Source organism: Pristiophorus japonicus, chromosome 7 (assembly GCF_044704955.1).
Source record: "Pristiophorus japonicus isolate sPriJap1 chromosome 7, sPriJap1.hap1, whole genome shotgun sequence".
Taxonomy (NCBI): domain Eukaryota; kingdom Metazoa; phylum Chordata; class Chondrichthyes; family Pristiophoridae; genus Pristiophorus; species Pristiophorus japonicus.
This window is the reverse complement of record NC_091983.1, coordinates 1,734,146-1,761,165: the sequence shown is the minus strand read 5'-3', so window position 1 is coordinate 1,761,165 and position 27,020 is coordinate 1,734,146. Positions and strand designations below refer to the sequence as shown.

At 45.7% G+C, this 27,020-nt stretch overlaps 1 protein-coding gene across 2 annotated transcripts in view; it reads left to right on the top strand.

Moving 5' to 3' along the window:
* Positions 1-27,020, top strand: part of egln1a (egl-9 family hypoxia-inducible factor 1a) — a 171,273-nt gene that overhangs the window by 69,465 nt on the left and 74,788 nt on the right. Inside the window, exon 3 of one of the 2 annotated variants that reach the window (XM_070884673.1) lies at positions 880-978. The exons of the other annotated variant lie outside the window; for it this stretch is intronic. Coding sequence (XP_070740774.1) covers positions 880-954 — 75 coding nt within the window. The 3' untranslated portion in view covers positions 955-978. Of the gene's footprint in view, positions 1-879; positions 979-27,020 lie in introns of those variants that run through there. 2 annotated transcript variants of the gene reach the window in all.

Genomic DNA, 27,020 nt, shown 5'->3' with positions numbered 1-27,020 from the left:
TCTCATTGACAGCAAGATCTTGGAGAGAGCATCAAGGAACATGGGAAAGAAACCAGAGAAACGTGGGTTCAGGGTTAGGGCAGTGAAGGGGGGGACGACGGGACTCTGCAAGAGTTTGGCTTGATGAGAGGGAGTGAAGCAACAGAGGCAGCTGAACAAATGGTCTTGAACTTAGTGACTGACAAATCCATGAGCTCCTTCCACTTGTTGGGGCAGGGGGAAAGGGTTTGAGAAGATGGTTGGAATTGGAGAAAAGAAGCCGGGGAGTAGTGGGTGGTTTTGTTATCGGAGAATGAGGCCCGATGGCAAGTGGTCGAGCCAGATGTATGGTTAAAACCAGTGGTACAGTCTGTACCACTTGGACTTGAGAGCAAAGCTGGGGGCTATGCAAGGAGGGATGACCAGCATGAAACAGAGTAAAGTCATTTTTCTACCTTTAAAAATATTGCATTAATAGAATCATTTAATTGTGATTGTGCTTGCAGGGGTCAGAGAATTGAGGCTGCAACATTGTAGTTCGATCTTGGACCTGTACATCTTTACAGCGCAGCTTCCCAGTTTGGATTGTGGAATCTATGTTATCATATCTCTCAAACATCTTAAATACTCTACAACGATTAATTACTTTGAAGTGTAGTGACTTTTATATGAATGACATTGGCAGCCACCTTCTGCAAAGCAAGATCCAACAAACAATGAGGTGAAGGATTAATAGATTTTAATTTGATGGTGGTTTAGAGGGGAATATTGGTCAAGGCATTGGGAGACCTTTCTAATCTATTTCAAATAATGATATGGGATTTCTAACAACAACACAGCTGGACATCTAGGTTCCAAAGGACAGTATCTCTAACAATGTAACACTCCATTATTTTACAGGTTATACCTCTCCAGTCCGGGACTCTGATCTGGTACCACCCATGGTCTGGCATCAGCCCCGTGCCTGGAGCGTGAGCGATGGAGGGTCTGGGGGCGGCAGCGGTGGGTCCAGGGGCGGGGGCGGCGGCGGCGGGAAGACATGACCTTTTTAAAAAAAAAAACAGCAAACCAGCACACAGAGAGAGAGAGAGAGAGAGAGAGAGAGACCCGAGTTTCGCAGCCGGAGCGTGGCGGAGGCGTTCAAGAGCCCGGGTGCCATCTTCAGATACCGGCAAGCCTAGACTCGGCGTCACCTCCCGTGGTTCGGCAAATTCTCTGTTCCGGCATTGGTCAGGTCCCGAGGGTCTAGGACTGGAGAGGTCCAACATGTACTGTCATGTCGTCTTGATTTTGGGAGCTCTAAATTTCTTTTCGTTTTTGATTCTAAAATAAAAACTGAAAAGCATTAAAAAAAAAGCAAGGTTTTAAAATCGACAGCAAAAACTGAATTTAATCATTATTCATATGTGAATCACACAGTTGGCAGTTGTTCAAATATTTTAGATTATTTCTTTTATGCTGAGATTCTGAAGTCACTTGCCATCATCCACACCATCTCTGTTCAATGGCAGTAGCACCATCTGGCACCTACTGTTCTGCATCTTTGTCCATGAATTTAATGCTCTTACCTGTTTTAATGGGAGACTTGCATCACTAAAATACAATAGCCAATGACTGGAAGTTCAAGACATTTTTACTCAATGATACCTATTTGATTGATAAGAATAGCCCATATCTTTTATTTTTGAAAGATTTCTCTGTTTACCTGCATAGTTGAAATCACTGAAGTTTCAATATTGAGTTAAAGTTCAACTATTTTCTTAAATTATTAGTATTAATTTTTGAAGAACTCTTCAAAATCAAGAACATATTTTCCCTTTTTTATGGAAAATAAAACCATCAACATTTAAATGGAGCGAACACTTAAGAAGAGAAAGGAATTTTATTTTTATGGCAGATGACTGAAGAACTTGTAAGTGAATGGTGTGCATTATAAGTGGAAATAAAAACTTGTATACATTATTATCTTACATATGTTGTATGTGTCTAGCAGGTATACAGTTCTTAAAAGTTAATTCGATAGGGAGTGAAACAAAAACTTAACTTATGTAGTCCAGGATACTTCAATAGCAGAGTGTATATTAATCGTGGTTATGCCAATATGAGATGGCTGGAAAATATTTGATACACAGTGGATTGTGTGGGAGATGACGCTTAGTATTCAGAAGAAGGTTTATACAATGTACAGAGCATGATGGAGCATAGGAACATAGAAACAGGAGTAGACCATTTAGCCCCTCGAGCCTGGTTGATCTGCGACCTAACACCATGTATCCACCATTAGCCCATATCCCTTAATATCTTTAATTAACAAAAAGCTATCAATCTCCGACTTAAAATTAACAATTGATATAGAATCAATTGCTGTTTGTGGAAGACAGTTCCAAACTTCTACCACCCTTTGTGTGTAGAAGTGTTTCCTAATTTCACTCCTGAAGGGTCTGACTCTAATTTTTAGACTATGCCCCCAGTCCCAGAAATAGTTTCTATTTCAGTGGAAATAGTTACTCTCTATCTACCTGTCTGTTCCCCTTAATATCTTGAAAACTTCAATCAGATCACCCCTTAACCTTCTAAATTCTAGGGAATACAACCCTAATTTGTGTAATCTTTCCTCATAACTGAACTCTTGAAGTCCGGGTATAATTCTGGTAAATTTACACTGCACTCCCTCTAAGGCCAATATATCCTTCCTAAGGTGTGGTACCCAGAACTGCTCACATTACTCCAGGTGTGGTCTAACCAGGGTTTTGTATAGCGGCAGCATAACTTCTACCCCCTTGTATTTTAGTCCTCTAATTATAAAGGCCAGCATTCCATTAACCGTTTTTGATTATTTTCTGTACCTGTTCGTGATATTTTAATGATTTATATAACTAGACCCCCCCCAAGTCTCTTTGGACCTCCACTGTTTTTAGCTTTTCACCATTTAGAAAGTACCCTGTTCTATCCTTTTTAGATCCAAAGTGGCTGACCTCACATTTGTCTACATTGAAATCCATTTGCCACAGTTTTGTCTATTCACTTAATCTGTTGATATCCCGGTGTAATTTTATGCTTTCAACCACACTGCCTATAATGTCGCCTATCTTTGTGTCATCGTTAAATTTGGATATATGGCTTTCTATACCATTATCTAAGTCGTTAATCGATACTGTGAATAGTTGAGGCCCCAACACACATCCCTGTGAAACACCACTAGTCACGTCCTGCCAATTTGAGTGCCTACTGTCGAAATCTCGACTCTCAATTTAACTGAAAAAAGTGAAACTCAGACATAAACAGCTTGGTAGATGTCCCTTTAATAGATTTACTTGCATACAAGGAAAAGTCCTGTTAAGTCAAAAGCTCCGCAAAGACTTCTACAAAAACACACTATCTTTATACAGAAGAACAAACAAAGAAATTATGGTTCCATCACGTGTATCAGTTCTACCCTTGCGGTCAGCAAATACAGATAAGGAGTTCTTCAATCACTTAATGAATATTACATCCTTAATTTCCTACTTATCTATACAGCTTTTATCTAATACTTCTAAGATTTTGCACAGCGACAGTTATTTAGCAGGGAGTATAATCCTAAAACAAAGGGGCGTTCTTTCTGTTAGGGAGGGTACGCTCAAGGTTCCCTCACTCACACAGATGGCTCCCAAGCTTCTAAATTAATTGGCTATCAGTCAAGGTTAACATGTTTATACAGAGGCAGGCTGTCTGCTGTAGGGACTTCTGGGAGAACTGAGACTCCATTTTGTTTTATTACAAAAGGGTACATTTAACAGAAAATGTAACTTAGAAAGTAAATTTCCACACTACCCATTATCCATATTGCCTGTCTCCTGCCACTCAGCCAATTTCCTAACCAGGTCAATAATTTGCCCTCAATTCTGTGGGCTTCTACCTTAGTTAACAGTCTCTTATGTGGAACTTTATCAAATGCCTTCTAAGAGTCCATAGACATACCCCATCCACTTCTTTATTCAAAAAAATCAATCAGGTTTGTCAGGCATGACCTACTTTTCACACATCCATCTGGCTCTCTGATCAACTGAAAATGTTTGAGGTGTTCAGTCACCCTATACTTAATTAATAGACTCTAGCAATTTCCCGACAACAGATGTTAGGCTAACATAGAAACATAGAAACATAGAAAATAGGTGCAGGAGCAGGCCATTCAGCCCTTCTAGCCTGCACCGCCATTCAATGAGTTCATGGCTGAACATGCAACTTCAGTACCCCCTTCCTGCTTTCTCGCCATAACCCTTGATCCCCCGAGTAGTAAGGACTTCATCTAACTCCCTTTTGAATATATTTAGTGAATTGGCCTCAACTACTTTCTGTGGTAGAGAATTCCACAGGTTCACCACTCTCTGGGTGAAGAAGTTTCTCCTCATCTCGGTCCTAAATGGCTTACCCCTTATCCTCAGACTGTGACCCCTGGTTCTGGACTTCCCCAACATTGGGAACATTCTTTCTGCATCTAACCTGTCTAAACCCGTCAGAATTTTAAACGTTTCTATGAGGTCCCCTCTCATTCTTCTGAACTCCAGTGAATACAATCCCAATTGATCCAATCTTTCTTGATAGGTCAGTCCCGCCATCCCGGGAATCAGTCTGGTGAACCTTCGCTGCACTCCCTCAATAGCAAGAATGTCCTTCCTCAAGTTAGGAGACCAAAACTGTACACAATACTCCAGGTGTGGCCTCACCAAGGCCCTGTACAACTGTAGCAACACCTCCCTGCCCCTGTATTCAAATCCCCTCGCTATGAAGGCCAACATGCCATTTGCTTTCTTAACCGCCTGCTGTACCTGCATGCCAACCTTCAATGACTGATGTACCATGACACCCAGGTCTCGTTGCACCTTCCCTTTTCCTAATCTGTCACCATTCAGATAATAGTCTGTCTCTCTGTTTTTACCACCAAAGTGGATAACCTCACATTTATCCACATTATACTTCATCTGCCATGCATTTGCCCACTCACCTAACCTATCCAAGTCACTCTGCAGCCGAATAGCATCCTCCTCGCAGCTCACACTGCCACCCAACTTAGTATCATCCGCAAATTTGGAGATACTGCATTTAATCCCCTCGTCTAAATCATTAATGTACAATGTAAACAGCTGGGGCCCCAGCACAGAACCTTGCGGCACTCCACTAGTCACTGCCTGCCATTCTGAAAAGTACCCGTTTACTCCTACTCTTTGCTTCCTGTCTGACAACCAGTTCTCAATCCACGTCAGCACACTACCCCCAATCCCATGTGCTTTAACTTTGCACATTAATCTCTTGTGTGGGACCTTGTCGAAAGCCTTCTGAAAGTCCAAATATACCACATCAACTGGTTCTCCCTTGTCCACTTTACTGGAAACATCCTCAAAAAATTCCAGAAGATTTGTCAAGCATGATTTCCCTTTCACAAATCCATGCTGACTTGGACCTATCATGTCACCATTTTCCAGATGCACTGCTATGACATCCTTAATAATTGATTCCATCACTTTACCCACTACTGAGGTCAGGCTGACCGGTCTATAATTCCCTGTTTTCTCTCTCCCTCCTTTTTTAAAAGTGGGGTTACATTGGCTACCCTCCACTCCATAGGAACTGATCCAGAGTCAATGGAATGTTGGAAACTGATCTATAATTCCCGTGTTTCCCTCTCGCCATTCTTAGATAGCGGAGTGACCTGTGCAATTTTCCAATCTAAAATAACGATTCCTGAATCGAGAGAACTTTGGAAGATTATTGTTGGGGCATCTGCAATGTGCTCACCGACTTCCTTTAAGACCCTGGGATGGAAATCATCTGGTCCAGGGAATTTGTCACTCTTTAGTGCCCTTATTTTCTTCATTATTGTTATTTTACTTACATTAATTCTATTAAGTCCCTGTCCCGATTCAATATTAGTTTCTTTGGGATTTCTGGCATGCTATCCTCTTCCTCTGCAGTTCTGGTCACCACATTACAGGAAAGATATGATTGCACTGGAAAGGGTGCAGAGGAGATTTACAAGAATGTTGCCTGGACTGGAGAATTTTGGTTATGAGGAAAGATTGGAGACCCAGGTCTGTTTTCTTTGGAACAGAGGAGACTAAGGGGAGACCAGATTGAGGTGTATAAAATTGAGGGGCCTGGATAGAGTGGATAGGAAGGACCTGTTTCCCTTGGCAGAGGGGTCAACAACCAGGGGGAATAGATCTAAAGTACAGGTAATTGGGGGGAGGTGTAGAGGAGATACGAGGGGAAATTTCTTCACCCAGAGGATGGTGGGGGTCTGGAACTCACTGCCTGAAAGGGTGGTAGAGCCAGAAAGCCTCACCACATTTAAAATACTTGGATGTGCACTTGAAGTGCCGTAACCTACAGGGTTACAGACCAAGAGCTGGAAAGTGGGATTCGGCTGGATAGCCAAATGGCCTCCTTCCGTGCTGTAAATTTCTATGATTCTATGAAGTATTGACATAAAGTAATTATTCAACATGTCTGCCATTTCCTTTATTATCATTATTACCGCTTTCAGTTTTTAAGGAGCCAGCATTGCTCTTGACTACCCTCTTTTTCCCAATATAATTGTAAAAATTCTTTATGTTGATTTTGATATCCCTTACAAATTTCCTTCCATACTACCTTTTGTAGCTCTGTTTTTTGACCCTTTGCTGTTCTTTGTATCTTTCCCATCTGCCAGGATCTATGCTATTTTTTGCATATTTGTATGCTTTTTCTTTTAGTTTTATGCAGTCCCTTCTTTAGTCATCCATGGCTGTTTTCTTTGGCAAGTAGAGTTCTTGCACCTCGGGTATAAACTAGTTCTATATCACCTTAAATTCTTTTTTGGACCTCTCCCACTGATCTACTGTCGTTTTACCTATTAACAGATTTGTCCAGTTTACTGTGGACAGTCTCTGTCTCATCCCGTTGAAGTTGGCCTTGCCCAAATCTAGAATCTTAGCTATTCTCCCTTTCAAATGCTATATTGAACTCGATCATGTTATGATTGCTATTGGATAAATGTTCACGCACAGTTAATTAAATCTGGCTCATTACTCATTCCTAAATCTAAAATGGTATCATCATAGGCAGCCCCTCGGAATCAAGGAAGACTTACTTCCACTCTTAAAATGAGTCCTTAGATGGCTGAACAGTCCAATACGAGAGCCACAGTTCCTGTCACAGGTGGGACAAATAGTCATTGAGGGAGAGGGTGGGTGGAACAGGTTTGCCGCCTGCTCTTTCTGCTGCATGCGCTTGATTTCTGCACGCTCTCGGCGATGAGACTCTAGGTGCTCAGCGCCCTCCCGGATGCACTTCCTCCACTTCGGGCGGTCTTTGGCCAGGGATTCCCAGGTGTCAGTGGGGATGTTGCACTTTTTCAGGGAGGCTTTGAGAGTGTCCCTGTAACATTCCTCTGCCCACCTTTGGCTCGTTTGCCTTGAAGGAGTTCCGAGTAGAGTACTTGCTTTGGGAGTCTCGTGTCTGGCATGCGAACGATGTGGTCTGCCCAGCCGGCCCCCTTGTTGCCTCTACGACATATTGTTGTAGGAAACTATCCCTGATACACGCAAAAAATTCACTACCTTTCTAACAGGTGCTAGTCTGCTTATCCCAATCTATATGAAAGTTAACATCCCCCACTAAAACCACTCTGCCTTTGCTACATGCTTGTCTAATCTCTGCATTTATTCCCACTACAATCTTAAATCCTTTCCTATTTCTCAAGTCTACCTATAAAGTGTCCACTGCCTGTTTACCTCTTGTTATAACCTCACTTATCATTGAAGTGATTTCATCCTTAATCACGAAGGCTACTCTTCCCCCTCTGCCATTTTCCCAATCTTTCCTAAAGACCTTATAACCTGGTATATTTAGTTCCCAGTCCTGACCGTCTTGCAGCAATGTCACAGTAATGGCTACCATGTCATACTCTCCAATTTGAATTTGCACCTGCAGTTCATTCAATTTATTCCTTTTGTATTTGTATAAAGAATGCTTATTTGGACCACACGCCTGTCCCTCAGCTCTAATGTTTTACTCACTTGTTTCTTATTTCTCTCTCCTGATTTTATCAATTTATATCTTAAAGTTTTCCCTTTACATGTAGTGTGTAAAACACAGTTTCTGACTGTTACTCTAGTCTCTTCCCTTTCATTTAATTTTGAGCTACTATTTGTACTACAATTTCCACCTGAGCTCAACCCCACCCCCCCAATTTGGAAATTGTAGCATAAATAGTAGTTCAAAATCTTGAAAGTAGTTCAAATGGATGAATCTTAGCTGGAGAAACCGTCCTGTATAAATGAAGGGGAGTTGATGCTGGATTTCTTCAAAGAAGTAAACATTTCTATTACAAAAGAAAAATACTGCGGATGCTAGAACATGAAATAAAATCAGAAAATAATGGAAATACTCAGCAGGTCAGGCAACATCTGTGGAGAGGCAAAGAGTTAATGTTTCAGTTCGCTGACCCTTCGTCAGAACAGGAAAAATGTTAGAGATCTAACAGGTTTTTAAGCAAGTTTAGGGGCAGGGAAAGGGTGGCGGGGAGGAAAGAAAAAAGAGATGGTCTGTGATAGATTGGAAGGCAGAAGAGATTAAGGGACAAAAGGGATGATGGTGCAAGGCAAAAGAAGATGGGAATGGGACAAGTTAAGAAACAAAAGATGAGTCTAGCTAGGGTGTAAATGGAGATGGCAGAATCATTAACATCTGTCATGGGAAAGAGAAAAAAATAGAAAAAAGAACAATATTGGGGCAGAGGTTATGGTTTGAAATTGTTGAACTCGTGTTGAGTCCTGTAGGCTGTAAAGTACCGAAACGAAAGATGAGGTGCTGTTCCTCGAGCTTGCATTGAGCTTCATTGGAATATGAAGCTGGAGAGATTAGAGTGAAAGTGGAGCGGAGAATTAAAGTGACAGGCGACCGGAAGCTCAGGCACAGGGTTACGGATTGAATGGAGGTGCTCTGCAGAGTGGTCACCCACTCTGCGTTTGGTCTCCCCAATGTAGAGGAGACCACATAGTGAGTAGCGAATACAGTATACTAAATTGAAAGAAGTACAAGTAAATCGCTGTTTCACCTGGAAGGAGTGTTTGGGGCCCTGGATGATGGGAAGGGAGGAGGTAAAAGAGCAGGTGTTGCAATTCCTGTGCTTGCACGGAAAGGTGTCGTGGTAAGACAAGAGGGTGCTGGGGTTGATTGAGGAGTGGACCAGGCTGGGAGGGAGGGGTCCCTTCGGAATGCTGAAAGTGGAGGGGAGGGGAAGATGTATGGGATCAGGCTGGAAGTGGCTGAAATGGTGGAGGATGATCCGTTAAATGTGGAGGCTGATGGGGTGAAAGGTGAGGGTAAGGGGAACCCTATTGTGGTTCTGGGAGAGAGGGGAAGGAGTGAGATCAGAAGTACGGGAATTAGAATGGACATGGTTGAGGGCCATGTCAACCACGGTAAAGGGGAATCCTCGGTTGAGGAAAAAGGAAGACATATCGGAAGTACTAGTATGGAAGGTGGCATTGTCAGAACAGATGCGACGGAGACAGATAAACTGGGAGAATAGAATGGAGTCCTTACAGGAAGCGGGGTGGGAGGAAGTGTTGTCGAGCTAGCTGTGGGAGTCAGTGGACCATGTGAAGGTGAGGGGAGGGTGGAAATTGGAAGCAAATAGCTTTACAGCCTTCTGGATTCAGCATCGAGTTAAACAATTTCAAATCATACCCTCTACCCCTATATTTTTCTTTCTTTTTTTTTCTCTTTCCCGTGGCAGATGTTAATGATTTTGCCATCTCCACTTACACCCTAGCTAGACTCATCTTTTGTTTCTTAACTTGTCCCATTCCCATCTCCTTTTGCCTTCACCATCATCACTTTTATCTCTTAATCTCTTATGCGTCCACCCTATCACAGACCTTCCCTTTTGGTCTTTCCTCCCCTCCATCCATTCCCTAGCCCTACACTTGCTTAAAAACCTGTTACAGCTCTAACTTTTTCCTGTTCTGATGAAGGATCATTGACCTGAAACATTAACTCTTTGGGCCCAAGTTTCCACATGATTTGCGCCTGATTTTTAGGAGCAACTGGTGGAGAACGGACTATCTTAGAATTTGCAATTCTCCACATTTTCTTTTCTGCAGTTCTAGTCAGGTAGAACAGTTCTACTTTGGAACAGAATTTTTTCTTCAAAAGGGGGCGTGTCCGGCCACTGACGCCTGATTTGAAAGTTTCCACAGTGAAAATGTACTCCAAACTAAAGTAGAATGGAGCAAGTGAAGATTTTTGTAGAACTGAAAAAACCTGTTCTACACATTAAAAAATCAGGCGCAGGTTACAAATCAGGCGTCCAGAACGAGGTGGGGGGGAGGGGGGGGAAGGGAACTCATTAAATTCTACAATAAATCCTTATTTATACTTATACAAATAAATCCAACCTGAATAAACATTTATAAGCAAAGAAAAGATTAAATAAACCATCTTCCTACCTGTGTGAAAGTGCTTCAGCCAGGAAGAATGGTACAGCAAGCCTCACAAAACGAGGGAGCCGACCGAACGCGGGCCGGGGGGGAGGATGAGGGAGCTGACCGAACGCGGGCCGGGGGGGAGAGGAGGGAACCGACCGAACGCGGGCCGGGGGGTGGGGGAGGAGGAGGAGGAGGAGGAGGAGGAGGGAGCCGACCGAACGCGGGCCGGGGGGGAGGATGAGGGAGCCGACCGAACGCGGGCCGGGGGGGAGAGGAGGGAACCGACCGAACGCGGGCCGGGGGGTGGGGGAGGAGGAGGAGGAGGAGGAGGGAGCCGACCGAACGCGGGCCGGGGGGGGGGAGGAAGGAGCCGACCGAACGTGGGCCGGGGGGTGGGGGAGGAGGAGGAGGAGGGAGCCGACTGAATGCGGGCCGGGAGGAGGGAGCCGACCGAACGGGGAGGGGAGAGCCGACGAACGCGGGGGGGGGGAGGGAAGGAAGCCGACGAACGCGGGGGGGGGGAGGGAAGGAAGCCGACGAACGCGGGGGGGGGGGGGAGGGAAGGGAGCCGACGAACGCGGGGGGGGGGGGAGGGAAGGGAGCCGACGAACGCGGGAGGGAGAGAGCCGACTGAGCGCGGGCGGGCGGGAGGGGAGGGAAGGGAGCCGACCGAACGCGGGCGGGAGGGAGGGAGCCGACCGAACGCGGGGGTCGGGGGGGAGCCGACCGAACACGGGGGGGGGGGGGGAGAGAGAGGGAGGGAGCCGACCAAACGCGGGAGGGAGGGAGCCGACCGAACGCGGGGGGGTGGGGGAAGGGAATGGAGCCGTTCCAGACGGCTGGCGGGAAAGAGGGGGAGGTCGTCAGCAAACGGCTGCCTCAACTTTCTGAGGCTTCCTGCACCCTTCTCACTGCTACAAGAAGCCTCTGTGCTGATGGCAATGTACTTTTATTAAAAAATTTTCAAAAACTAAACAGCTACAAAGAACTACAAAAATGGCCGAGTGCCAATGTTTTTTTCACACTGAGCATGCGCGAACGCTCCAACGCGCACGTGCAGCGTTGCCGGCAGGAAAAAAACTAATTTAAATAGTACCCGCCCCCTCCCACTTACAAAATCGGCGCGAATGTAGGCTCCGCCCCCCTGGGCGCTGCGCCAAACAGACAAGGAGCTGCAGGGCGCTCCAGAATCGCTCGTTTTTTTTCCGGCGCCGTTTTAGGCGTGAAAAATGGGCGCCCAGCTCGGAGGGGCGCCCGTTTTTTATCATGTGGAAACTTGGGCCCTTTGTCTCTCCACAGATGCTGCCTGACCTGCTGAGTATTGCCAGCATTTTCTGCTTTTATTAAAGATTTCTATTGATAGTTTGAAAAAGAAAAGTCTCCCGTTTTCGATAATATAACTGCCGAGTTGTTGCAGGTGCGTAAAGAACATACTGTTCAAGTAATGCAACAGCTGTTTAACAAAAATCGTGAAGGGGGCAAAAGATGAAAACTGGGGAAAGGCAATAATAACACCGATCTTCAAATAAGGACACCAGAGCGAATGGAGCAATTACAGAGGAATCTGCTCACTGAGTATATCCGGGAAAATATTTTCTAAGGCATTGCAGAGGAGAATGAAAAGATACTAAAAGTGATACTGCATGAAGAACATGATGGTTTTAGAGCAAAGCCAAGCACAATAGATGAAACATATTTTGGAGAAATTTATACAACCGTTGTTACAACAACTTCATAGATTTTATGCAGACCTTTGACAGAGTGTGGCGAGAATCTGGCATGCCGTGAGGATGTATGGTATTCCTGAGAAACTTCAGACTGATAGAAAAACCTGTAACAAGTCCTTGAGCGCTATTAGTGGATAGGAAACTGATAGAATGTTTTAGATCAACATTTGGGGTGAGACAAGGATGCACATTGTCGCTTAATTTATTTAATGGAAGCAGTAATGAATCTTGCACTAAAGTCGATTTGCAGAGGCTAACTTAAAAGGTGTATGTGGAGAACAGATCGTTTGGATTACAGATTAACACAAGGAAAACAAAAATGTCATTTGGGAAGCAGCAAAATGATGTGCATATTACAGGGTGGAAAAATTTACATGCCTTGGTGAGCTAGTGTCAGAAAATGGGAGTTGTGAAGAAGACATCATAAGAAGGATTGAACTGTTTTTGGAAGATTAAGCAGGATATGGAATTTGGTAAAATGCAAGGTTAGAGTTATCCTCCTAGATCGGAGTGCTGGAATGTGAGAAAAGTTGATGGGTAAAACCAAGAGATGAGAGGAATGCTGGGAGTATCAAGGATGATACAAAAAGGAAAAACACATATACAGAAGATCTAAGAAAGATGATTGATGCTTTTAAGAATAGAAACAGCTGGAATAGCTTTCCTGGCCCTCCACACAGGTACATGGAACAAGAGGCTGCGGAAGATGAAGGAAGCTCTGGATAGTCAATGTCAACAGTGACTTGTCACTGAAAAGTATACAGATGACTACAGCGGCCCAGAGCCAAGGGCAACGGAGTGAATTAATTTGGCTCATCGTCACTGCTGAGCTGACTGGGTATTTAGTAGTAGTATTCAGAAGAACAACACGTTTTGTGCTTTTAATTTGAAGATTGGCATTAAACAGTTTATTTTTAAAAAAAGCTCCTGAATTCTGATTCCTAACTCAGTGGAGGTCATTTTAATCTTTGGCGATGATGTAAAATGGTCGATATCAGATTGGCTGACCATTATACATCTCTCTTCAATTCAAATCGGAGAGGTGTGTAAAGGGTGGGCGATCCGACATCAAAAAGCTGTTCAAAAAGCATCCTCACCACAAAACCTTCCCTACCAGCTCAGAGCTATGGAAAAAAGTTGATTAAGAAATATAGGCTTTAATAAAACAATCTCAAAATTCAATTCTTCCATTGCTGAATTATCTGTGATGATTTACTGATAATCTGATAGAAAGCAAATCAGCAGCCTTTTGAGCTGTATAATGTCACACCAAGAATCACAGTATTGAGATATATCCAAATTGAGGCAGATTTACGGGAAGCTGTATAAAGAAGGTTAGAAGGCGCAAACCTTTTAACATCATTAAATTTTTTATACTAATGCTCTTAATTTGCAACTGACAAATGTATAAGTATGGCCATTCAAAAAATTCAGGATAATGTGTTGAATTAATCCATCATATAAAACTGCACAATTTGCAGCGTCTGATAGTTCAGTCATACGGTTTTCATTGGATGAGTGCCTTGGGAATCGGCTTGCATTAGTATTCTTTGTTGTAACAATATTCGGCTTTCAACAACCAATATTTATAGAGGGTTATGCTCGGCACTCCAACTATATCTACCATCTTGAGAATGGTAAGCGGCCTAGAACAATGGATGTGCTTATATTTTTTTAATCTTTTTTATTTTGAAGAGAAGCTTTTCATATCGAATATGAGGGATAATTTTCTTCATCAAGCTAGTGATAGAGTATTGAGACTAAGATTGTAAAACTGAACAGTGCTGTCACAAGACTTGTTTAACATATTCATCCCGCTCATAAGACATATGCATTTTGTGTAATGGTTTAATTAATTACTTCAAATTCTTACAACATGATTGATGGATCTATAACTACTAATGCAGGTTGAACCTCCCTTATCCGGCACCCTCGGGACCTGGCCTGTTCCGAATTAGGGATTTTGCCGGATGAGGGGAGGCCACGTGTTTGGGTGTACTGTGCCTTTAAGCGCTGCTGCTGGGCTGGGCTGGGGTGCTGCTGCAGTCAGTGTGTGTGCGATCCGATCGACTGACTTCCAGCCAATCAGCCAGTCAGTGTGCAGGGGGCTGAGAAGAGTCGATGGGCCCCAAAGAGTAGGCGAGCCGGCGGGCCAAGAAGAGTTGGCCTGGCTCCCCGGAGGGAGCGCTGTGAGGAGAAGCGACCGGCCTGAGGACTGTGGCTGCAGGAGTTCCAGCAGGGCGATTAGGAGGAGGAAACTGATCGAGGAGAAAGATTATATTGGGGAGTAGGATTTTGATCGGCCACGTTCTGCGCATGTGCCACCCGGTGGCCGGGAATGGTGCCGGACGAGGGCTGGTACCGGATAAGGAAGTCCCGGATAAGAGAGGTTCAACCTGTAATACTTTATGCTACTGCCTATGGCTCAAATATATTTGGGCACAGCCAAGCTTGGAAAGACAAAAATAATCTATAATCATACTTTTGAGTACTTTAAGCACATGGATAATCGTTTGAAAATTTCAACCATGCATCATCAAGCTACTGAAATTTTAGAGAGATCATTGCAGAATTGAGTTTCAATGCCACCTGCTGTGCATTGTTGGTACAGATAGATGCACTTAAGTGATATTATCTGTAAATCTTCCAATTCCTTTACTGTTGGTTTCAAATTCTCAATGCATTTCCTATAATTTTGAAATCATTGCCTCCCTAGAAATGGTGAAATAAAATTACATATATGCAATTAGAGACAGTGCAGAGATTTATGAGAATTATACTGAGGGTGCGGGACTTGTGTTATATGGAGAGACTGGAGAAGCTTGGATTGTTCTCCTTCGAGCAGAGAAGATTAAGGGGAGACTTAAGGACGCGTTTATTTATACTGTAAAAATGGCTGCCCTTTGTATCCGGTCCCCTTGGAGCATCAGCCTCACCCTGAAGTTTCTCTAGAATGTGTAACTGAAACCGCCCAGCCCAAGTTCTCACTGACTTCAGAAATTGTAACTCGATCCACTTTGACTTCCAAAAGCCACAGAGGATAGATCTCCCCAGAAGCCACCAAGTGCCAGCCGAAGTCCCTTAACCCAGCGCAAATACTGCCTCCTCCAGCCAAAGTCCCTTGCCCCGCCCCCCAGCGCCAGTGCCTCCTTACCCCAGCGCAAGTGCTGCCTCCTCCAGTTGAACTCCCGTACCCCAGCGCAAGTAGTGTTCCCCCACCACCCACACCATAGATGGGGCGTGGTGTACGGATTGTTAACCGATTTATTGGGTATGAAGTGAATAGTGACAGCGTCGTGGCTTCTGGATTTCATCCACTTCAACAATGTCCCTTGTAGGGATCCCCCCCAGACTTTCTCTCTCTTTCTCCTTCTCCTCCTCCTCCCACCCCCACCCCCACTTCCCCAGGCTCTCTTCCCCCACCCCCACAGGCTCTCGCTTCTCTTCCCCCCCCGGGCCCCTCCCCCCCCCCCCGCCCCCCCGAGGCTCTCTCTCTCTCTCTCTCTCGCTCCCACCCCCCCAGGCTCTCTTCCCCTCCCCTTCCCCCCCCCCCCATCTCTCCTGGCGGGTCAGAGCTGCTCGGTCGGGGGCTCAGTGGGCAACGTGGTCTGAATGATTCCGGTTTGGGCCTGCACTTCCGGTCCAGCCCTTCTGGTTCGGGTGGGAGGCACCAGGGGCAGGGACTCGATCGGGCGGGAGGATCAAGGGCGGGGACTCCACAGCAAAAGCACAGTACAAATAGTCACTTTGGAGATTTAATAGGTGTTCAAAATTATGAAGGGTTTTGATAGAGTAAACGAGAAATGTTTTCCACTCGAGGACACAGATTTAAGATAATTGGCAAGAAAACCCAGAGGCGAGATGAGGAATAATTTATGTAGCGAGTTGTCACAATCTGGAATGCACTGCCTGAAAGGGCGGTGAAAGCAGATTCACTTATAACTTTCAAAAGGAAATTGGATATATACATGAAAAAGGAAAAATTTGCAGTGCTATGGGGAAAGGTCAGGGGATGAGTGGGACAAATTGGATAGCTGTTTCAAAGAGCCAGCACAGACACAATGGGATAAATAGCTTCCTTCTGTGCTGTATGATTCTATGAATTGGTAGATTTGCGTGAAATGAACCTTTTTATCTCGCCCCTCAACTGTCCTCTCATTAGAGCATCTAGCTGTTTCTTAAATGAGTCTGCTCAAGAAAGGAAAAAAGGATAAGCCAGAAAATTACAAGCCAATTAGCATTACTTCAGTAGTGGACATAGAATCATAGAAATCATAAAAATTTACAGCACGTAAAGAGACCATTTCGGCCGATCGTGTCCGCGCCGACAAAGGGCTATCCAGCCTAATCCCACTTTCCAATTCTCGGTCCGTAGCACTGTAGATTACAGCACTTCTAAGTGTACATCGAAGCACTTTTTAAATGTGAAGATTTCTGCCTTACCACTTTTCAGGCAGTGAGTTCCAGACCCCCACCACCCTCTGGGTGAAGAAATTTCCCCTCAAACCTCCTACCAATTACTTTAAATTTATGCCCCCTTTTGTTGACACCCTCTGTTAAGGGAACTAGGTCCTTCCTACCCACTCCATCCAAAGCACCTCATAATTTTATACACATCAATAAGGTCTCGTCTCAGCATCCTCTGTTCCAAAAAAAAGAAACCCAGTCTATACAATCTTTCCTCATAACTAACATTTTCCCGTCCAGGCAACATCCTCGTCAATCTCCTCTGTACCCTCTCTAGTGCAATCACATCTTTCCTGTAATGTGGTGACCACAACTGCACGTGGTACTCTAGCTGTGGCCTAACTAGTGTTTTATACAATTCAAGCATAACCTCCCTGCTCTTGTATTCTATGCCTCGGCTAATCAAGGCAAGTATTCTGTATGCTGCCTTAACCACCTTATCTACCTGGCCTGCTACCTTCAAGGATGTGTGGACATGCACTCCAAGGTCCCTTTGTTCCTCTACATTTCTCAGTGTCCTACCATTTAACGTGTATTCCCTTGCCTTGTTAGCCCTCCCCAAATGCATTACCTCACACTTCTATAGATTGAATTCCATTTGGCACTGCCCATCTAACCAGTTCAGTGATATCTTCCTGCAATGTACAGCTTCTTTCTTCGTAGAAACATAGAAAATAGGTGCAGGAGTAGGCCATTCAGCCCTTCGAACCTGCACCATTCAATATGATCATGGTTGATCATGCAACTTCAATACCCCATTCCTGCTTTCTCTCCATACCCCTTAATCCCTTTAATTGTTAGGGCCACATCAAACTCCCTTTTCAATATATCTAACGAACTGGCCTCAACAACTTTCTGTGGTAGAGAATTCCACAGGTTCACAATTCTCTTGAGTGAAGAAGTTTCTCCTCATCAACCACACAGCCAATTTTAGTATAATCTGCAAGCTTCTTAATCATATCCCCTACACTCAAGTCTAAATCGTTGATATATACCACAAAAAGCAAGGGACCTAGTACTGAGCCCTACGGAATTTCACTGGACACAGCTTTCCAGTCACAAAAACACCCATCGACCATTACCCTTTGGTTCCTGCCTTTGAGCCAATTTTGGATTTAACTTCCCAATTCGCTTTTACTTTCGTGACCAGTCTACCACGTGGGACCTTATAAAAAGCCTTGCTAAAATCCAAACACACTCCTTGTTACCTCCTCGAAAAATTCAATGAAGTTAGTCAGACACAACATTTCCTTAACAAATCCATGCTGACTGTCCTTGATTAATCCGTGTCTTTCTAAACGAAAATTTAACCTGTCCCCCAGAATTTTTTCCAATAATTTTCCCACCACTGAGGTTAGGCTGACTGGCCTGTAACTACTCGGTCTATCCCTTGCTCCCTTTTTAAACAAATGTACAATGCTAGCAATCCTCCAGCACCGCACCTGTAGCCAGAGAGGATTGGAAAATGATGGTCAGAGCCTCTGCTTCTCTTTAACAGCCTGGGATACATTTCATCTGGGCCTGCAGATTTATCTACTTTCAAAGCTGCTAAGCCCCTTAATACTTCCTCTCTCACTATGCTTATTTCATCTAATATTTCACACTCCTCCCCACTGATTGCAATGTCTGCATCGTCCCTCTCTTTTGTGAAAACAGATGCAAATTGAGAACCATACCCATATCTTCCACTTCCACACAAAGATTATCTTTGTGTTCTGTTGATAATACGGATTCTTTTTCCCTCAATATGTTTCAGCGAATATACTGACACGAACGCCTTTGTTGCCTTTTCTGTAAAAGACCTTTATTGAAGATTCTCCGATCGGGACTTGTCAAGATAAAGGAACACACTCCATTAGAGCTTGTTCAACTCCCTCAGGACAAGTCTCGTTACAGCGCGAAACCACAGCAGTTATACATTTTCAAAACAGAACACATTTGATTAGCACTTAGTTCATCCAATCACTTTCTGCTTCCCCCAGAATACATCCAATGGCAGGCCGACAGGTCCCCCAGACAGGGCGGGCACTAGGCCTAGCTTGTTTACAGTTTCGGGGCTTCATATTTCCCTATTTTATGGCTTGTTATAGCAGTCTCTCGTCTGACTCATGCCTGACTTCGCTTTTCGCGTAACTCGTGTTTGACCACACTCTGAGTAACCTCTCTTTGTGTCGACACTGCAAGTATTGCAGATTGACATTTCTTTCAGCTATCTTCCCATGATTCTTTTCACCACTTGACACATTCACAATCCCTCTATTCACATTCTCATTCCCCCCTTTTATCATTCCATGATAACCCTGGTGACTATTCCAGGAGTATCGCATTCAGCCGTTCGCACTCTCTTTCCTGATCCTCCTTGTCGAGTAGGTCTTTAGTTTGCTGGATCATAACCCGGGAGCCCATGGCCACAAGAGGGTTTGCTAACCTTGCCATCATGACTTTACAACAAAGGTTAAAGCAACCAATAATCAAGCAACAGGTAATTATTACTATGATGAGAATAATTGCCCCATGCATTAGATAGGATCCCCAGGATCCACCTAATAGCCAATCAAACCAGCCAGATCCTCCTGCTGGCGTGGATAACTTCTTTACCTCCCTTCTTATGTGATCAGCGAGATTGGTTATGTTTTCTGAACTATCGGGAATGTAAGTGCAACATTCAGATCCTATCAGGGCACATGTCCCCCCTTTCTCAGCTAACAGGTAACCAAGGGCCATTCGGTTTTGTAATGCTACGGTCCGTATTGCTACAATTTCAGGCATGATGTCCTCCAGAGCTTCAGCGGTATAGTTAGCTATCTGTTCCAATATTCTCTCTAGGTTCTGTACTTCATCCATGGTGCGTCCTATCCCGAATGGGAACATCATGACCCCAAAGAACCTCTCGACGGAGGTGAGGGCTCGCCTGTGTCGGCTGGAGGCATGTGCTTCCGCCAGGGTACGTGTTTGCCGCACAAATGGTACCACATATCCCAAATAGCAGGACCCTGTCCATCGCCTAGGTAACCAGGGATACGCCCTATGCCCGCACACAAAATACGTGCCGTTATACGCTGCCTTTTTATATATTGTGTTGGGGTTCCAAGACTGGGCCCACAGACCTCCACCTGTTTTATTCGGAAGGTGAGAGAGGATAGTGACTCGTACACCTGTTGTGATGTTGAGGTTGTGTGGGCAATCGCTGTACCCTATGATATGTCCCTTGCTGCTGGTGTCATTTCGGGTTAAACATATGGTCCCGGTTGGCCTCCCGATCCCCGAGGTATTGGTCAGGACTAAGAATGGGGGTTCCTTTTTATGGTCATAGGGTGGTTGGTACCATTCCTGGAACGTTTGACTAATGGGGTACCCAGCACTCTGCCACTCGGTGACGTCCCCGTGATTGTCCACACGGTAACGGTATGATGCTCCTCCTGCCCTCTGTGATCCCTCTCTTGACCCGCCTTTCATCTTTCGTATTTGCATTGGCCCCCTTCCTCTCATGCTAGTCTGGCTCAGAAGCCACTTGACAGTCTCAGTTAGGGTCAGTGGAACGGGGCGCAAAGGAATTCCCTCTTTGGAATGTATAGGGATATGTAAGCACACCCAGCAACTAGAAAAGTTCCCATTTCGCGCATAAACATAAGACATATACAAAAAGGTGTTTACATGGAGCTCTCGCTTCAGTCTCGCTTCCGACACGCCACACTTGACGTACACCAACGCTACTATACAGACTGTGGCACACAGACACAGTTTCATCTTATCGCTCTAGGTTAACACTTACTCGAGAACAAAATGTTTCTTGTAACGTCTCTATGGACAAGGATAAATAGTCCGAATATTTTGCTGATACAAAGAGTTCGGTTTTCTCGCCTCTCTTCTCAGGTCACCATCGGTGTAGCTGGTTGTCTATCACTACGGGCAGGGGTTCAAACTGTTCTCCTCGGGACCCACTCGGTTAGTCGGGACGCTCCTAGGAATCACCTTATTCAGCTATGGAGAAGAGGAAGTTTGGAACAGAAACGGGGGTTAGGACAACCAGTAAAATAGATTTGTTATGGGGTGATAAGTTTACAGTGGTGCAGGTGAACCCAGGCGCTTCTCCTCTCAACCTTAGCTGCAGTGGGGGTAGTAAGTAACACCTGAAAAGGCCCCTCCTATCGTGGCTCTAGTCCCTTTCGAATCCATTTCTTAATCAGGACATACTTCCCTGGTGCCACGAGAGACGATTCGGGCAAAACTGGGAGGTCGAGGTGAGCATCTCGAACCTGGTTGTGGGCTATTCGCAGAGCCTGAGTCAGGGCAAGAACATAGGTGGTCATTTCCTCAATCATGTGGTGGAATTGGACAGTAGAGGGGACATTCTGATTCCATGGGGTCCTAAGGGGCCTACCATAAATGACCTCAGCGGGGGTCAGTCTAGCCTTACCGGTGGGAGTAGTTCGGATCTGGAATAGGTCTATGGGAAGGAGTTTGAGCCAATTGAGTCCGGTTGATGCTACCAGTTTTGCAAGCTTGGTTTTAAGAGTTTGATTAGCACGTTCAACTAGTCCCGCAGCTTGAGGTCGGTAGGCACAATGCGCATCTGGGAACAGAATTCTTTGTTAACTTGGCCAATAAAGTGAGGGCCATTATCGGAACTCAGTCGAGCTGGGATACCATATCTAGGAACAATTTCCCTCATTAACACCTTAACAACAGTTTGAGCCTTATTGTCCAGGGTAGGGTAAGCTTCGATCCATTTGCTAAACACATCTACTATTACTAACACATATTTGTAACACTGAACTCTTTGCAACTCAATGTAGTCCAACTGCAAGGTCTCAAAGGGACCTTCTGGTAGGGGCGTCTTACCCCAACCACAGGGGACTCCCTTCCCTGGATTATGCTGTTGGCAAACAAGGCAGCGACTACTGATGTTCTGGGCCAGCGCCTGGAGTCTAGGGTGCCACCAAGTGGCCAAAAGCGTGTCACTTGTTGTCCTTGCTCCACAATGAGTAGCAAAGTGCATACATTCAATAACCCATAGGGCCAACTTGTCAGACATGCAAGTCTGTTCCGCGGGAGTGGTCCAGAGTTTAGAAACATTGTCATAAGTACATCCATAATCTTTCCACAACAGTTTATCTTTTTCAGGAGCGTCCTCCTATGCTTTAATGACATCTCGGATGGTTGGCATTGGTTTTTCCGAGGCTAACTTGTTGTCCGCGAGAGGCCTGTTTGGCCTCTCTGTCAGCACAGCGGTTTCCTATGTCAACCGGAGATTTTCCAGTAGTGTGGGCGGTACACTTGACAATGGCAATACGCTTGGGGAGCATGAGGGCCTGCAACAAGTCTGATACTAGTTGCCTATCGGATATCTCATTTCCATTTGAGGTCAAAAATCCCCTGTTTTTCCATAATTGTCCGAAATCATGGGCTACCCCAAAGGCATACCTAGAGTCGGTATAGATATATTGACCTTGAGGTCTTTAGCTAAGATACAGGCTCGAGTGAGGGCGAATAGTTCAGCTTGTTGGGCGGAATAGGTGGTCTCAAAGGCGGCAGATTCCAGGACCTGATTCTCCTAGTTTACTATGGCGTATCCCGAAATTCGTCCGCCTTCTGGGTCAATGGAAGAGCTTCCGTCAACATACATAATACATTCGGGGTCCTCCATTGGTACATCAACTAAATCTTCCCTGACCGAGGTGGCCTCTTGAATTAATGATAGACAGTCGTGACTCGGTTCTTCCTCATCTTGGGGTGGCTCGGTAAGAAAACAGGTCGGATTAATGGCAGTACAGTGCCGAAAGGTCAGCTTAGGATTATTTAGTAGGTAGATCTCATATCTGCTTTGCCTGGCCATGGGAAGATGTTGAGTCTGCAGTTGACCCAGGAGGGCAGCTACGGAGTGAGAGGTATATACAACAATATCCTGCTGGAGAGTAAGGTTGGCGGCGGATTGAAGGCTATTGTAGATGGCGGTTAATATTTGACTACATACAGGGTGTCCCAAGGCAACGGGGTCTATTTTGGAAGAGTAGTAGGCAACAGGCCTATGCTTATCCCCGTGTTTCTGAGTTAAGACAGCGGTAGCACAATCTTTCAAGATCGTACAATACAGTTGAAAGGGCCGGTCATAGAGGGGCCGGCCCAAAGCCGGAGCTTGCAGCAGGGCTGTCTTTAGTTCCTTAAAGGCTTGGACGTCTGCGGTTTCTATTTCAAAGCTGCCTTCCTTGGTTGTGTACAGTGTGAGGTGCTTGGTCATCAGGGCAACATTAGGGAGCCAGTATCTACAGTAGTTGATCATCCTCAACCACTGCCGCATTTGTTTAGCCGTGCTAGGGACTGGAAACTGGCAGATGGGTTCGACTCGGCTAGCCTCCAAGGCTCGGTGGGTGCCTGATAAAATGATCCCAAGAAATTTGACTTGAGACTGGCCAATTTTGACCTTTGATGGTGAAACTATGTATTCCAGGGAGGACAAGTAATTCAGTAACTGATTAGCATCCTCCTGATTACTTGGTTCATCTGCGCTGGCTACCAGTAAATCGTCCACATAATGGGCCCAAGTTTCCACACGATAAAAAACGGGCGCCCCTCCGAGCTGGGCGCCCGTTTTTCACGCCTAAAACGGCGCCGGAAAAAAAACCGCGCGATTCTGGAGCGCCCTGCAGCTCCTTGTCTGTTTGGCGCGGCGCCCAGGGGGGCGGAGCCTACACTCACGCCGATTTTGTAAGTGGGAGGGGGCGGGTACTATTTAAATTAGTTTTTTTCCTGCCGGCAACGCTACGCATGCGCGTTGGAGCGTTCGCGCACGCGCAGTGTGAAGGAAACATTGGCACTCAGCCATTTTTGTAGTTCTTTGTAGCTGTTTAGTTTTTGAACATTTTTTAATAAAAGCACATTGCCATCAACACATCAGCACTGAGAAGGCTGCAGGAAGCCTCAGAAAGTTGAGGCAGCCGTTTCCCAACGACCCCCCCCTTTTGCCGTCGGGAAATGGCTCCTCAATTTCTGAGGCTTCCTGCAGCCTTCTGTCTCCTTCCCTCCCTCCCGCCATCTGGAACGGCTTTCTCCCCCCCCCACCCTCTGCTGCGTTCGGTCGGTCGGGCCCGCACTCCCCCTCCCCCCGCTCGCCCACCCGGAACGGCTCCCCCCCACCCCCCACCCCCCCTGCGTTCGGTCGCTCGCCCGCCGTCTGGAACGGCTTCCTTCCCCCCGTCCCTCCCCCCATGTTCGGTCGGTTCCCTCCCGCCGTCTGGAACGGCTTCCTTCCCCCGCCCCCCCACGTTCGGGAACGGCTGCCTTGTTTTGTGAGGCTTGTTGCAGCATTCTCACAGGTAGGAAGATGGTTTATTTAATCTTTTCTTTGCTTCTAAATGTTTATTCAGGTTGGATTTATTTGTATAATATTTGTAGAAGTATAAATAAGGATTTATTGTAGAATTTAATGACTTCCCTTCCCCCCCCCCCAACCCCCGCACCTCGTTCTGGACGCCTAATTTGTAACCTGCGCCTGATTTTTTAATGTGTAGAACAGGTTTTTTCAGTTCTACAAAAATCTTCACTTGCTCCATTCTAAGTTAGTTTTGAGTACGTTTTCACTGTGGAAACTTTGAAATCAGGCGTCAGTGGCCGGACACGCCCCCTTTTGAAGAAAAAATTCTATTCCAAAGTAGAACTGTTCTACCTGACTAGAACTGAAGAAAAAAAATGTGGAGAATTGCGATTTCTAAGATAGTCCGTTCTCCACCAGTTGCTCCTAAAAATCAGGCGCAAATCATGTGGAAACTTGGGCCCATTGAATTAAAGTGGATCCTTTAGTCAGCGTGAGGGACTGTAACTGTTCCTGCAGGCACCTTGAGAACAAGGTCGGGGAGTGGATGAACCCTTGTTGAAGTCTAGTCCATGTATATTGCTGTCCCTGGTAAGTGAAGGCGAACAGGTATTGACTCGTTTGGGCTAGCGGCAAAGCGAAGAAGGCGTGTTGGAGGTCTATTATTGCGAAGATCTTGGCGTTTGCTGGGATTAACGACAGTATCTGTGCTGGGTTGGGAACCAGAGCGTGTAGGGGCTGGACGATAGCATTGATGGCTCGAAGGTCTTGGACCAAACGGAACTGATTTGTTTTGCCTGGCTTAGGGACTGCCAGTATTGGTGTATTACACGGGGACTGACATTGAACCAAAATCCCCTGTTCCACTAGTCCCTTGATTCCGCATTATAGACTGCGATGGTAGTTCGGAGATAATCTATAAACTTGACAGGTTCTTTTTTTCGATCTGGCATACTGGCCAGAATGGTCATGATTTCATTCGGTTTCCAAGGCACATAAACATCTATGGTGGGGTGTGCTGCAGCCTGTTGTACGTCAGGGTTTGGCATTGGTCGAACTGGGAATTGCTGCTGGGGCTTTGGGGTGGGGACGTCCATCTCGGAGGACGTTTCTTGGTCAGAGGGTGGCTCGGAGCCGTCGGGGCCCTCCTGTTTCAGTCCCCTACACTTCCACCAAGTGTCGTCATGGCCGGGTGAGGGTCGTGATTGGCGAGAGGGTCTGTTTTGCCTTTCGCGGTTGGTATTTTGACTTGCTGATTCGCGAGACTGCCTATTCCTCCGAGTTTTAGATTTGGTCCTCTCGGCTATGTGGCCTGTGAACTGGGGATCTGAGTCGCTATCAGAAGATGAAGGGTCCGCCTGGGCTTGTCGGTTCGTTGGTGTGGGGTTACGGTTATCATTACCTCCTACCGCCGGAGTGTAGGGTGGAGGTTGACGGGAAGGGGGCTGTAGTAAGGGGCCAGGGGCGGCGGGAGGCGCCGTTGGGCGCTGAGTCAGTGACCATTCCTCAATTTCATCATCAGCCTCAGTCAACGTAAAGCCAACCATTTGACTACGTAGTCTGTCGATACCCTTCTCAGAGGTCCCAGTGGAACTCTTAGTACATTTTTCGTGCGCGCACTCTTTCTTTAAGACGTCTACGGTTTTAACATCTCCTTCTTCAGTCAATGAGAGTCCTAATTTAGTGGCGTATTCCTGCCAACTTGACAGAAAGAAGTGATTCATCCGAATAAATCCACACCTGCGTTTCTAACTTAAAATGTAATTCAATAAGGTTCACACTCTTAAACTTCCCACACACAAGACAACACTACGAAGGGTTAAAAAAACTTTTACTCTGTTTGAAAAAGTGGGTGGAGCTAAAACAAACCACAACTCCCCGGTTTCCCAAACAGGCTTTCATTCTGCAGTCAAAATCACACAAGTACTTCTCATTCAAAACAGACGTTCACAAAAGTCTCTCTTCTTTCCTATTAATTGTTTTGGCTGGCTCTATTTTTGGATCCATGATTGCCCATTCCCGCGTCACCCCACGGTAAAGAAATATTTTATCCTTACACAATTCCTTGTGTCGCCCCGCGATTTAGTTTTACACAATCCCTCGCGTCGCCCCGCGATTTAGTTTTACACAATTTCCCTTTCCCTCCGTGTCGCCCCGTGGTGTTCCTATCCTCGCGTCGCCCCGCGTATGATCAATGTCCTAATTAGTCCCGATTGCCCCCGCGTCACTCCATGGTGGAATAGGTTACCTTATCCAGAGCATAGGCGGACCAAGTGATATACAAGATCGACGCCGTACCTGGCATAAGTACAATTTCAAATTTACACAGTCCCGCGTCGCCCCGCGACTTAGTTTTACCTAATTCCCTATCCTCTACGTCGCCGCGCGGTTTTACTACTCGCGTCACCGCGCGATTTCCCTATTTCCCTTTTCTTCTGCGTCGCCGCGCGGTTTTCCTATTCGCGTCGCCGCACGATTCGTTTAAGTCCAATCAGCGCCTAGACGGGCCAAGTGATATACAAGTTCGATGTCGTACCTGACTTGGACACTTATTTCCTAAGTTTAAAAGTTATTCGCCAGATTGACCTGAGAACCAGCGAGTGGCAAAACTTTCCTCAGACTTTTGGAACTGAAGGAAACCGAAGTGGTATTTAAAGTATACTCGCTCCAGTGGCCACTTTCCTCCCGTCTCGTCCGAGGCTAGTTCGACTCTTAGTTCGCAAGTTTTCGGCAGTCGTCTGTTGAGATCCCACTTCTGACACCAAATGATAATACGGATTCTTTTTCCCTCAATCTGTTTCAGCGAATATACTGACACGAAACCTTTGTTGCCTTTTCTGTAAAAGACCTTTATTGAAGATTCTCCGATCGGGACTTGTCAAGATAAAGGAACACACTCCATTAGAGCTTGTTCAACTCCCTCAGGACAAGCCTCGTTACAGCGCGAAACCACAGCAGTTATACATTTTCAAACAGAACACATTTGATTAGCACTTAGTTCATCCAATCACTTTCTGCTTCCCCCAGAATACATCCAATGGCAGGCCAACAGGTCCCCCAGACAGGGCGGGCACTAGGCCTAGCTTG